The sequence below is a fragment of the Salvelinus sp. IW2-2015 genome, linkage group LG20, assembly GCF_002910315.2.
Source record: "Salvelinus sp. IW2-2015 linkage group LG20, ASM291031v2, whole genome shotgun sequence".
NCBI lineage: Eukaryota > Metazoa > Chordata > Actinopteri > Salmoniformes > Salmonidae > Salvelinus > Salvelinus sp. IW2-2015.
In genome coordinates this window covers 53,182,271-53,196,688 of record NC_036860.1, presented here as the reverse complement: position 1 = coordinate 53,196,688, position 14,418 = coordinate 53,182,271, and the positions used below count along the sequence as shown (strand labels likewise).

The 14,418-nt window shown below is 44.3% G+C and overlaps 1 protein-coding gene across 1 annotated transcript in view; it reads right to left on the bottom strand.

Moving 5' to 3' along the window:
- LOC111980003 (roundabout homolog 1) overlaps window positions 1–14,418 on the bottom strand; it is a 274,583-nt gene that overhangs the window by 41,164 nt on the left and 219,001 nt on the right. The window contains exons 5-8 of the mRNA XM_070449749.1: window positions 12,584–12,720; window positions 6,797–6,974; window positions 5,519–5,657; window positions 5,142–5,269 (exon numbers count right to left, since the gene is read on the bottom strand). Coding sequence (XP_070305850.1) covers window positions 5,142–5,269; window positions 5,519–5,657; window positions 6,797–6,974; window positions 12,584–12,720 — 582 coding nt within the window. The remainder of the gene's footprint in view (window positions 1–5,141; window positions 5,270–5,518; window positions 5,658–6,796; window positions 6,975–12,583; window positions 12,721–14,418) is intronic.

Here is a 14,418-nt window from a genome sequence, read left to right as displayed (position 1 = left end):
ATTTCATCCCCCCTTTTCTTTTACTACGGCTATTCTGCTTCATTCATTCATTCCTTCACCCCCTTCTCTCTTCTCTTCTCTCTCTCTCTCTCTCTCTCTCTCTCTCTCTCTCTCTCTCTCTCTCTCCTCTCTCTCTCTCCTCTCTCTCTCTCTCCCCTCCATGCATATCACTGTTTATCTCCAATAAGACTCACAGTGTGCCACAGCCTTCACAGAGAAATTAAGCCCTCAGTCAATAAGGCCTCTATAGCCTAGCTCGACACCCAGAGTCCAGTCTCCGAGTGTCTGTTTTAGTTAATCAGCACATGAGAGCGTAGTAGAATCCATCCCCCTTTCTTTTCTCAGGTTTATGTGTTTACGGGGGGGGGTTGTAACTCTGTCCAAACAGGCTGCAGGACTGGCTGGCCTGTAACTCAACCAACACTCCCATGCAAGGCTTTTCACACCTTTGAGTCAACAGGTCCAATGGGTCTTCAAGGGTTGGAACGCTGTGCCCTAGCAGCCTTACTGAGCACACATAGTAATATACACACACACACACACATGGGCACACACAGGCACACACTCAGGGACACACACTCAGGGCACACACAGGGACACACACATGGGGGCTCACACAGGGCACACACATGGACACTACACAGGGCACACACATGGACACACACACAGGGCACAACACAAACACACACAGGGCGCACACAGGAACACACACAGGGGCACACACATGGGGGCTCACACACGGGGCTCACACAGACACACACACACAGGGGCACACACAGGGACATACACAGGGACACACACATGGGGGCTCACACAGGGGCACACACAGGGACACACACAGGGGCACACACACAAACACACACCGGCCACAGAGGGACACACACATGGGGCACACACATGGGGCTCACACACAGGGGTACACATAGGGCATATACAGGGGCACATACATGCACGACAAACAGGGGCACACAGATGCACGACACACACACAGGCACGCACGTACACGCACGTACACATCAACGCAAATACACACACACACACACCCATGTGCGAGGCACACATTCCAAACACGCTTCAAGATACACTCTCACACTCTATCTTCACCTTTCACTGGCCCATTCAACTGACCAAACACAAGAGCTCACCTGTTCCCTCAGCACCACCTCCAGTCCCCCATAAGGCTGCCAGGGGACTTCATGCCTCTGGCCCCAGATAGCTCCATAAAACACAAGCTACATGTCAGGGGTCATCACATTGGCTTTCAGTGTGGACCTATAAGCACGACACCAAACCTTCCAACAATATGTGTTGTGTGTGTCTGTGTGCGTGTTTGCATGCATGTGCCAAGAAATGTTTCTTCCAAGATCCTGGGGCCTAAATATTACAGAGAAATGAAGACTTGACTTTGAGGAGGAAATACATTAAAACGCTACAAGATGATCTGGAGTGTTGGCACTAGTTAAAGTGTGATGAACGACGTCAGTAAAAGTGTTAGATGATGGAAATAATGCTAAATAAATAATAATAAATAGACAAAAGAAAAACGTTTTATTTTTAAATAACAGCTTAGCCTTGGTGTGTTGGGATTGAAAGCAGCTCGACTGGAGTGGGGATCCAATATGCTTTGATTTTCACTACTGATAACGTGGCCTGGCTGCAACAATAACACGGCCAGACTGTTTAAAGAGGAAACAAACCCTTAATCTCCTGCCTGCCGAGTGGATATGTTCAAACACAGCAAGCCCACTAGACTGTTTATGTTTGGGGCAGAAAACAGAGAAACCATAGAGCTATGTTTCATTTATGCCAGTAATTATCTTTTTGTTTTCTCATGATTTGGTTGGGTCTAATTGTGTTGCTGTCCTGGGGCTCTGTGGGGTCTGTTTGTGTTTGAGAACAGAGCCCCAGGACAGCAACGCAATTAGATCCAACCAAATCATTTGCGCCAGACATTGTGTTTTCCTTGATGGCCAAAAATATCAATTTCAGTCTCATCTGACCAGAGTACCTTCTTCTATATGTTTGGGGAGTCTTTTGGCGTACACCAAACGTGTTTGCTTATTTTTTTCTTTAAGCAATGGATGTTTTCTGGTCACTCTTACGTAAAGCCCAGCTCTGAGWGTACGGYTTAAAGTGGTCCTATKRACAGATGTTCSAATCTAAGCTGTGGAGCTTTGCAGCTCCTTCAGGGTTATCTGTTCAAAGTGTCTGATAWTTTTTTATAACCCAACCCTGATTTGTACTTCTCCACAACTTTGTCCCTGACCTGTTTGGAGAGCTCCTTGGTCTTCATGGTGCCGCTTGCTTGGTGGTGCCCCTTGCTTAGTGGTGTTGCAGACTCTGGGGCCTTTCAGAACAAGTATATATACTGAGATCATGTGACACTTAGATTGCACTCAGGTGGACATTGTTTAACTAATTATACTGAATATAATTGGTTGTACCAGATCTTATTTAGGGGCTTCATAGCAAAGGGGATGGATACATATGCACGCACCACTTTTCTGTATATTTTTTTATTTGAATTTWTTTAAACAAGTWATTTTTTTAAATTTCACTTCACCAATTTGACAGAGAGGCAGGCAGGTTTGGTGTAGAGTAGATTCTGTAATTGGAACCATGTCATTTCCCTGCATGGGACTCAGGCTTGTCTTTAATTAAGCCCTGCTCCCTCCTCACTGTCTGTCTATCTCTCTCTTGCTTTGTGTCACTGGGCACTGGTGTGGTGTGTGTGTGTGTGTGTGTGTGTGTGTGTGGGTGTGTGTGTGTGTGTGTGTGTGTGTGTGTGTGTGTGTGTGTGTGTGTGTGTGTGTGTGTGTGTGTGCACATGTGTGTGCGTGCGTGCGTGTGTGTGTGTGTGTGTGTGTGTGCGTGCGCATGTGTGTGTATATGCGTGTGTGTGTGCATTCGTGTACACGCAAGTATGTGTGAGTAGTGGGGTGTTGCTGCTCATTTCCTGCCATCAGTCCCAGTGCTGTGGGGGTCATTGTGGAAGGCATCCCTGCTCATAATGAAACCACTTCCTGGTGCCTCATCAACAGTCCCATCGGGCACCTATTCAGAACTGTTACACTGATCCAGTCATGGTTAGACTATGAGTTGTCCGAGTAGGGAAAAGGCAAGTAGAGTGCTGATTGATGCAGAACTGATATGAATCAAGCCAAGTAAATACAGTTGAAGTCGGAAGTTTACATACACCTTAGCCAAATACATTTCAACTCAGTTTTTCACAATTCCTGACATTTAATCATAGTAAAAATTCCCTGTCTTAGGTCAGTTAGGATGACCACTTTATTTTAAGAATGTGAGATGTACGAATAATAGGCGAGAGAATGATTTATTTAATCTTGTATTTCTTTCATTCCCAGTGGGTCAGAAGTTTACATACACTCAATTAGTATTTGGTAGCATTGCTATAAATTTATATAACTTGGGGTAGCCTTCCACAAGCTTCCCACAATAAGTTGGGTGAATTTTGGCCCATTCTCCTGACAGAGCTGGTGTAACTGAGTCAGGTTTGTAGGCCTCCTTGCTCGCACACGCTTTTTCAGTTCTGCCCACAAATTTTCTATAGGATTGAGGTCAGGGTTTTGTGATGGCTACTCGAATACCTTGACTTTGTTGTCCTTAGGCCATTTTGCCACAACTTTGGAAGTATGCTTGGGGTCATTGTCCATTTGGAAGACCCCTTTGCGACCAAGCTTTAACTTCCTTAACTTCCTGTGTCTTGAGATGTTGCTTCAATAAATCCACATCATTTTCCATCCTCATGATGCCATCTATTTTGTGAAGTGCATCAGTCTCTACTGCAGCAAAGCACCACCACAACATGATGCTGCCACGCCTGTGCTTCACGGTTGGGATGGTTTTCTTCGGCTTGCAAGCCTCCCCCTTTTTCCTCCAAACATAACGATGGTCATTATGGCAAACAGTTATATTTTTGTTTCATCAGACAGAGGCAATTTCTCCAAAAAGTACGCATCTTTGTCCCATGTGCAGTTGCAAACCATAGTCTGGCTTTTATATGGCGGTTTTGGAGCAGTGACTTCTTCTTGCTGAGTGGCCTTTCAGGTTATGTCGATATAGGACTTTTTTACTGTGGATATAAGATACTTTTTTACCTGTTTCCTCCATAATCTTCAGTGTCCTTTGCTGTTGTTCTGGGATTGATTTGCAATTTTCTCACCAAAGTACATTCATCTCTAGGAGACAGAATGCATCTCCTTCCTGAGCGGTATGACGGCTGCATGGTCCCATGGTGTTTATACTTGCGTACTATTGTTTGTACAAATGAACGTGGTACCTTCAGGCATTTGGAAATTGCTCCCAAGGATGAACCAGACTTGTGGAGGTCTACTTTTTTTTTTCTGAGGTCTTGTATGATTTCTTTTGATTTTCCCATGATGTCAAGCAAAGAGGCACTGGATTTGAAGGTAGGCTTGAACCATATCCACAGGTACACCTCCATTGACTTAAATGATGTCAATTAGCCTATCAGAAGCTTCCAAAGCCATGACGTAATTTTCTGGAATTTTCCAAGCGGTTTAATGGCACAGTCAACTTAGTGTATGTAAACTTCTGACCCACTGGAATTGTGATACAATGAATTATAAGTGAAATAATCTGTCTGTAAACAATTGTTGGAAAAATGACTTGTGTATACACAAAGTAGATTTCCTAACTGACTTGCCAAAACTATAGTTTGTTAACAAGAAATGTGTGGAGTGGTTGAAAACGAGTTTTAATGACTCCAACCTAAGTGTAATGTAAACTTCCGACTTCAACTGTACATGACCTCACATTTAACTGATAACCAAACTCAGTCGGTTACTCTGGCAACTGCTTGACTCGACACATGAATGTAAACTGATCCATGCTAAATAAATCAGGGCAGGCCAGAAATCAGTGGTAYGACACACTTTGGTGTGGCTAGACAGGTTTAGGTAAGATATCCAACTGCTCTGAGAACAGCTGTCTTCTCCTTCACACTTTATCTAACGTTTCATGAATGTCAGAGCAACAGCTGCACAGCATAAACCCAGTCTGCACTTTACATAGTCTGTGCACTTTCATGTCAAACAGCAGGTGTGACCTGGGTTAGGGTTGGGGTTAKGGTTACGCTCGGTGGAGGTTGTACTGACCGTGTACGGTCAGTGTAGCGGATGCCTCAGCCTTTCCCACCATGTTCTCCACAACACATGTGTAGGAGCCCTCGTCTGACAGTCTTACATCTCGTACGCTCAGGGTGTGGTCCTCTAGGATCTCATACCTGTAGACAGACAGACAGACAGACAGACACATACACACAGTGTGAGAGAAAGGAACTGGGAGATATAAAGAGAGAGATGGACATGAGACAAAGGAGTTTCACATGATGGCATACACACTGTAATATACCACGCATCTAATTCCATGACCAGACGTTAACCTAAGTGTGCATATTAATTTTGATCAGAGTATGTGTCTATGATGTGTAACAGCGTAATATAAAGAGTACTGCTGGGCCATCCATCCATACCTCCCCTTGGGTAGGTCTGCATCCTCTTTCCTCCAGCGGACAGTGGGGACCGGATCTCCCTGCGCCTCACAGTGGAACTCCACACTCTCATCTGCCAGAACCATAACACTACTTGGCCTCTTCACAAACCCTGGGCGCTCTGAAGAAGGGGGAGATCATTATCATAATGTGTTTAAAGTTGTGTGATAGACTGATATTTTTGCTTGGATCTCCAACCCTTAGCCCTTGCAAAATCAAGCTTATACAATGCTATTAGATAAGCACCTAAAAACGCTACCTCTGAATACCATTAGCACCCTGTAACTCTCTCTCCATGGGACGGATGTACCACACGCACATTCCCCCCATGTTTTACCCTCTTTCACCCACTGGGACAAGTAGTTCCACAATTAATTTTCTTTTCACTAAAACACATTCATTTATGTGAATGAAAACAACTTAAATCCACTTAAAACTAGTAGGGCTTGTTAAAACTAGGGCCATTTTATTCACATTGGTCCCAGAGCACATTTGAAAACAGATCTGTTTATTCAATACACAGTATTATTCTATTAGCCCTAGAAGTTTTTACTAGTTATTATAAATGTGTGTGGTGTGCCCTGGCCAGTCGCCCAGCCCAGCCTAGCCGTTCCCGTGATAAGATGTCTCAGTCTGCTACAATGGAAGTGTTTGGAGAGGGGGTGGGTGCTGGTGGAGAGGGGGACTGCATAGGGTGGAGGTGGAGGTGGGGGTGGAGAGAGGAACCAGGCTAGGAGTCAGTGGTCTGGGACACTTGGCAGCAAGAAGAACGAGTGAGAGAGGGGGATGAGGGTGGGGATACAACCTGGTCCAGGACAGCTGGGGGGTGGCAGGGGTCATGGTGGGAAGACAGGGTCACCCTGAGTTTAGGATTCAGGAGAAATGCCTTCACAGCTGCAGGGCTGGGGGCCATTGTTATGTAACCTGTTCCATTATTGGATTATGTGCCAGGGAGAAAAACCTTTACCAAGGGGACATGCAGACTCACTGACACAACTAAGACTCACTGAATGGGGCTGAGAGGAGGGAGAGGGAAACAGACTCTACTAGAGGGACAGACAGACAGACAGACAGACAGACAGACAGACAGACAGACAGACAGACAGACAGACAGACAGACAGACAGACAGACAGACAGACAGACAGACANACAGACAGACAGACAGACAGACAGACAGACAGACAGACAGACAGACAGACAGACAGACAGACAGACAGACAGACAGACAGACAGACAGACAGACAAAAAGAAGGTCTTACCTAGAACAGTCAATTCTGCAATCTCGCTCTCCCTCTCTCCCACCATATTGGTCCCCACACAAATGTATTTCCCTGCGTCACTCTTCCTGGCGTTGGTGATCATCAGCTTCCCACTGCGGATCTGAAAGATGGAGGGAAGAAAAATACAAGTTATAAGGTCATATCTGTAACTAGATACCTATATAAACCAAATATAAATAACATCACACTGAATATGGCAAGTTATGCTTTGAAAGGCTATCAAAAAGCGATTTGGTGAAATTATTTGTGGTTTAGAAGGCACTAAATCTAGGACAGCTTCTACCCCCAAGCCATAAGACTGCTAAATSTTAATCAAATGGCTACCCACACTATTTGCATTGACCCCCTTTTTTACGCTGTTGCTACTCACTTTACACCCACCGACATGTACCTCAATTACCTTGACTAACCTTGACTAACCTGTACCCCCACACATTGACTCGGTACCGATACCCCCTGTGTACAGCCTCTGTGTTGTTATTTTATTGTGGTACATTGTATTTAAATGTTTTTTTTTATTWAAAAAATTAGCAAATATTTTCTTAATTACTTAAAAAAACAAAACTCTGAATTGTTGGTTAAGGGCTTGTAATAAGAATTTCACGGTAAGGTCTACTACACCTGTTGTATTCGGCGCATGTGACAAATACAATTTGATTTGATTTGACAATACTACAGAGTAGTGGTCACCACCTTTTCTGAGTCAAGATCAAAGCAAAACGCAAGTCCAAAAGCAAGCTGAGATCTATCGCTCAGATTTATTAAAAAGAATATGACTTAAAAAACATGCAACATTTTAACCTATTAAAAACTGTTATTTAGCAAAGTTTGTGCAGTCAGCTATATGCCCAATACATTATCACTGCATATTGTCTATGCTTGAATTGCAATGTTGTTCTTCTCAGACCATTTCGAAATAATACTTCAAAATGTTTGGTATATGATCACACTGGTAATAGATTATAGTAATTTGTTRTATTACTTGTAAGGCACAGCTGAGTGAGCATAATCATTAGCTTTTTTTATTTTACTGGACTGATGGCCTGCATCTGATGGTCAGTCTGAGGGGAGGGAGGGAGCAGAAGTGAGGCTGCCTCTCACCCGTCTCACAGTCCCCCTGCTCTCCTTCCCTCCGCTGAGAGAAGGGGACACAGTCTTCCAGCTGATGAAAAAACTCAAGTCGCACTGCATTATTTCTGTCTCATGCACCAATTCATGTTGTTACTCCTATGACCAGAGAAAGTGAAATATTCCTCTCTATTAAAAAAGACAAGCAGCTAATAATAACAGCGCAAGCCTATCGAAATACTTTGCTATACTCATTCATTGCTGCTGCAGTGCTGGTTGTAGTGTGAGTGGATGTAGGGAGAATACACATTTTATGGCTTATAAAAGTGTTGAAGAAACGGTTGACAGTGCTGAATAACAACTTAAACATGATGGTTTTAACAGTTTTGAAATCTCACAGCATCAACTTTGCTGTGCGCTCGAGGCCTCTTTTTACAGCCTATGTCTCGAGGAAACTGTGCAGATACGGTGATCTGATTGGCCAGCGGTAGGCCTATAGGTCCACTTGATTTGCTCTCTGGGCCTGCCAGGTATGCAAAGTTCTACACTTAGATACATGAAATAGTTCAAAATTGGAACACTTTGCCTGCTGAATCAAGTGTACTTACCGAATGAAAAAAGCAGGAACGCAAAGGCTTTATCGTTGTTGTTTGTTTGTCACAGAAATGTTTGGTGACCGACTATGAATACCTTGGAGATCACGATCAACCAGTTGGTGACCACTGCTAGAGCCCAGACAAAGATCTGGTAGGTTTAAGGCAGAAGCTTTAAGAAGTAAACAGTGTGCATTCCCAGCTGCCCCAGCTGGCTGGCTGCGTGGCAGGGAGGGCAGTGCCTGACAGGTTTTTTTCCACTGAAAGAGGAAGCAGTGAGCCCACAATATCTCAGGCCTCAGAGAACACTGCTACAGCACCAGCCTAGAGATCCTGTACTGTGACATGCAACAGGATTGTTGTAATGGGAAATAACTTTAGATGGTTGGGTTGGAGAATTATGCTAGTTTCAAAGAAGAACCTCCGTGCARAAAATATGGAATCAGGGTTTCTGCAAACATAACTGATAAGTAAAAGCCAAATCATGCATCAGAAATGTTCAAATAACATTAAAATGTCTTGAAAGAGGGATTGCTATTCAAACACTAGGGTGAGGTTGGGTGAAGGAAAACCTTTCTATAGTCCCTGCCTCTTGTTTCCCAGTGGTAAAGTGCAGTGTAGAGTGACGTTGGTTAGTGAGTGTGAGGTATCATAAGGCACCAGAGCCTGTCAGAAAGGAGGGAAGTGGAGGAGTCCTGATATGGCCAGGCCAGTAGGTTACAACTTCTTGTATGTAAACCATGCTGGGAAGACCAGCCAAACAGTCATAGCTAATCTACTCACAGCCTGATTTACAGCAGACTAGCTCCCGCCCATTCTCTGCCTCATACACAAATACTAACCCTCTTCACCACCTCTTGTCCCCCCTTGCCCCTCTCGCCCTCATAATACCTGAAACCTGCTGAGAGGAGGTTGACCTTCCCTCTTCACACTGACATATTCTCCCAGGCCATAAAAGTCATCATGTGTTACACAGGGAGAGGAGGAGGAGAAGAGTGGGAGAGGAGAAGATGGGAGAGGAGAGGAGAGGAGAGGGAGGAGGGGTGAGGAGAGGGAGGAGGGGGTTAGGAGGGGAGAGGAGAGGGAGGAACGGGATAGGAAGGGAGAGGAACGTTCTGTCACGCTCTGGCTAAAAATACTTGAATCAGTTATAGAACCCATTGCCCTTTATGGTTGTGAGGTCTAGGGTCCGCACACCAACCAAGAATTCACAAAATGGGACAAACATCAAATTGAGACTCTGCATGCAGAATTATGCAGAACTCTGCATGCAAAAATATCCTCTTTGTACATGGTAAAACACCAAATAATGCACGCAGAGCAGTATTAGGCCAATAACCGCTAATTATCAAAATCCAGAAAAGAGCTGCTAAATTCTACAACCACCTAGAAGGAAGCGATTCRCAAACCTTCCATAACAAAGCCATCACCTACAGAGAGAATAACCAGAGCAAGCTGGTCCTAGGGCTCTGTTTACAAACACAAACAGACCCCACAGAGCCCCAGGAAAGCAATACAATTAGACCAAACCAAATCATGAGAAAACAAAAAGATAATTACTTGACACATTGGAAAGAATTAACAAAAAACAGAGCAAACTAGAATGCTATTTGGCCATAAAAAGAGAGTACACAGTGGCAGAAAACCTGACCACTGTGACTGACCCAAACTTAAAGAAAACGTTGACAATGTAAAGACTCAGTGAGCATAGCCTTGCTATTGAGAAAGGCCAACATAGGCAGACCTGGCTCTCAAAAGAATACAGGCTATGTGCACACTGCCCACAAAATGAGGTGGACACTGAGCTGCACTTCCTAACCTTCTGCAGTGTATGACAATATTAAAGACACAGATCTTCAAAGAATTCGAAAAACAAACCCATCACAGCAGCAATATTTGTGACCTGTTGCCACAAGAAAAGGGCAACCAGTGAAGAACAAACACCATTGTAAATACAACCCATATTTATGTTTACTTATTTTSCCTTTTGTACTTTCACTATTTGCACATTGTTACAACACTGTATATATACATAATATGACATTTGAAATGTCTTTATTMTTTTGGAACTTCTGTGAGGGTATCTACTTCACTTGCATTGGCAATGTTAACATACGTTTTCCATGCCAATAAAGCCCTTGAATTGAATTGGAAGGGGAGAGGAGGGGGAGGAAGGGGATAGGAGGGGATGGAGGGAGGGGGTGAGATGAGGGGGAGAGGAGAGGAGGGGAGAGACAGCGGGAGAGGAGGGAGAGCAGGAAGATCAGGGGGGACAGGGAGGGAGGGAAGAGGAAGCGGCAAAAGAGAAGGGAGATGAGGGGAGAGGGCAGTGGCCAGGTTTCAAATCCCAGAGGTCTCAGAGGTCACTGGGCCAGGAACTGTTTCATGTTCCACCCCCTGTGGTGTTGGCAACTTTTAAAGTGTCATCACATTACCCTGCATTTAATGGGGGGCAAAGGTCAGAAGAGTGTGATACATTCAGTGTGAGTGTGTGAGTGTGAGTTTGTGCCTGCGTGCATGTGTGTGTGTRCATGTGTGTGTGTGCRTGCTAGTGGTGCAACGGATCACAAATCTCACAGTTCGGATCACGGTTTTGAGTCACGGATGGGATCATTTTTCAGATCAGCAAAAAAAAAGGGAGACAAATATAACTTTGCTTTCCATTTATTACTTAAAGAACACTTAAAGCAAGGAACTTTTCAATGTATAAATCTTTAAATGAAATATTCAATACTCAATTGTTAAATTAAAGTGCAATATGAGGCATGATACCTTCTTCCTTTGAACAATAGTGAATGTAAAAATAGCCTGTGTCAACCCGTCATACAAAAAAGTTAAAAAAGAAAGAAAGCGAAGCAAACCTGAGCTTATAACTTCACATTATTTTTCTAAAAGTCTACATTGTCTGGGGAGAGGGTAGACCTCTTTGCAGTCACTATGTCCCCTGTCGTGGAGAACACCCTCTTGCTAGGAACAAGTACCAGACACAGCCAGGTAGCGTCTTGCCATCATGGAAGGGTATTTACCCTCATTGTTTTTCCACCATGCCAGTGGATCACTATCCACTGGAATGCCGCTTGCTGCCTTGTAGGAAGTCACTTCCTCTTTGATGGTGTTGGAAAACGTCTTGCCTGTGTCCTTGCTCGCAAAGGTCTCCCCAAAAAGCTCCTTCATGGCCAAATTATTTTGTGGAGGAGATGCCTCTGAGTCAGCTCCTGTTGGCTCAGTGGCTTGACCTTGCAGAAAAAATGACATGATCTATTAAACTGACTAATTATTTATTTTCATATTTCAWATKTCATATTCCCCCCCAAAAATGGATGATTCTAATAGCAATAGCATAGACTAAGATTAGACTGCAGTATATTTAATATTTAAGTAATTCACTCTTATTTCTTTTTTTTACCTCTTCAGTGGCCATAATCTCAGTGGTGAGATCACTGTATGTCCCCCGGTGTAGGGCAGGGTCTAGGTGAGACAGGRACTTGAACCTTGGATCYAGTGCAGTAGATCTATGAAGGTAGTCCTGTACATTAGCGGGGTATCTGGGGTTCAAGTCCTCTCTAATGGCAGCCTTGACATCTCTAGTGATGGTGCTGTCTTCCTCACTTGGGGCCATGGATWGTAGAATCCTTGTTTTCAGAGGTAGGATCATGGACACAGACGGTGCAGTTTCAGTGCTCAGYAGGGTTGTAACTGGTTTGAGGGGTTTGAGCACCTGGAGGACCTCCTCTGCCACGATGTCTTTATTTTTTTCAGGGTCTTGTCTGGCAGTGCAGAGTATTCATCTTGTTGTGACATTGTGTATGAGCTTGTGGGTCAGTAGCTGTAGCATTTCTTGCTTGGTCTTAAACACATGAGTGGCTGTTGTGCTTCGGTGAAARAAGGAAACCACCTTCCTAATCCTCCCAAGGAGGCGSTCCATCTGGTTCACTGAGATTCCCCTTTGGGACGTTAAATTAATCACATGTGCAAAGCAAGCTATCTTTGGCCTCAGTCCAGCCTCTATCAATGCATTTACTTGGTTCTTGGCATTATCTGTGGTGATTGGGATATTGCTATTGGGCCTCTCTAGCTTCTACTCTGCTACTGCTTCTAGCAGTACCTGCGCCAGATTTGTGCCTGTGTGACTCTCATAGAGGGGGCGTGTCTGTAGCACCGGACTTCGCATCTCCCACTCCTCTGTGGTGTAGTGATCAGTCACATTCACATAGATTTCCGTTGCCCTGGAGGTCCACCCATCTGTGGTGAGGGCAACAGAGGATGCCTTGGATAATTTGTCGACAATTTTGATATTTTCCTGTTCATAAAGATCTGGCACGATCTTCATACTGAAGTGGGCGAGAGGGGATTTCGTAGCGTCGCTCAAGCACTTTCACCATATTTTTAAACCCTTTGTTTTACACAACAGAGGATGGCCTCATGTCTGCAGTGATAAACATCCCAATAGATTTGGTGATGGCTTTAACCCAGTCTGATTCTGCAGCAAAGGACTGCTTAAATGTCGCGGTGAGAAGTTGTTGTCTCTTGGCTGAGTTGGCTCCCGTCACTGACACACCAGGGTGATGACGCTTTAAATGTGTGGCCATGTGCGATGTATTTCCTTGATCATATGGCTTTCTTGTGGCACAATGCCTACACACCATAATGGTATTGTCCACCACCTTTCTTCCRTCATCATATCTGACAGGGAAGCCAAAATGCCCCCATACATGAGACTTAAATGAAGCGGGARGCTTTTCCAGTTCTTCAGCTCCTCCGCTAGCCATGGCTGTCACTGCACTTTTTTCTGCTTTGCTTTTTGCAACACGAGCATCCAGGATTGATTCGTTGGGATTCAACATGCCCCATTCACGTGAACAGTACACACAACTGCTTTTTAACAATAATCAAATCAACCTTCAGGCTTCAGAGTAAAACACAGCATCTGTCTTGTCTTTATCTTTTCACTGCAACTCTGCATCGAGATTTAGGGAACTATTACTTTAAAAAGTAACAGCGGCAGTAAAACTGTTTTTCACACTATGATGGTTAAACTTTGCAATTGATCCGCGGTTCACATGCAGGCCGAACCGTGGGGGGTGATCCGTTCGGATCACGGATCAACTACGATCCGTTACACCACTAGTGCATGCCCACACGTGCATGTGTTTTGCATTAACAGCATGCAACTCAGCCACTCAGTACAAACACACAGCACCGTAAGGGCTCAGACACAACAATAGCGGTTGCTAGCTGAGAGTATTTAGCMCCTCTGAACGTAATTTGCGAACCGAATGCGCATCGATTTTACATGTACAAATGGTTAAACATTTCGTCAGTCAGACCACTACAGAAGGTGGTCCCTAAAACAGCGCACTGAACGATGGGCAGATGAAACGTAGATCCACATTCAGTGCGATATGTGCGAGACTTTATAAGTCCACCTTTGGCGATAATATGTGGGAAATCCTTGTGTCTTTGTGGGTGTGCATTCTGTCTGCATGTAGCAACTAGGAAGTGCTGCTCAGTTTCCACCTCATTTTGTGGGCAGTGTGCACATAGCCTGTCTTCTCTCTAGAGCCAGGTCTGCCTATGGCGGTCTTTCTTAATASCAAGGCTATGCTCATTGAGTCTGTACATAGTCAAAGCTTTCCTTAAGTGTGGGTCCGTCACAGTGTCTCACCCCACGGCCCTGTGGAAAGATATGTGTGTTTTTTGCCACTTTTAACCACACAATTGTTGTTTGTGTACATGGATTTTATAATGTTTTTCCCCCAACACCACTTTCCATCAATTTGAATAGCAGACCTTCATGCCAAATTGAGTCRAAAACTTTTTTGAAATCAACAAAGCATGAGAAGACTTTACCTTTGTTTTGGTTTGTTTCTTCGTCAATTAGGGTGTGCAGGGTGAATATGTGGTCTGTCTCAACCTTCATGCCAAATTGAGTCAAAAACT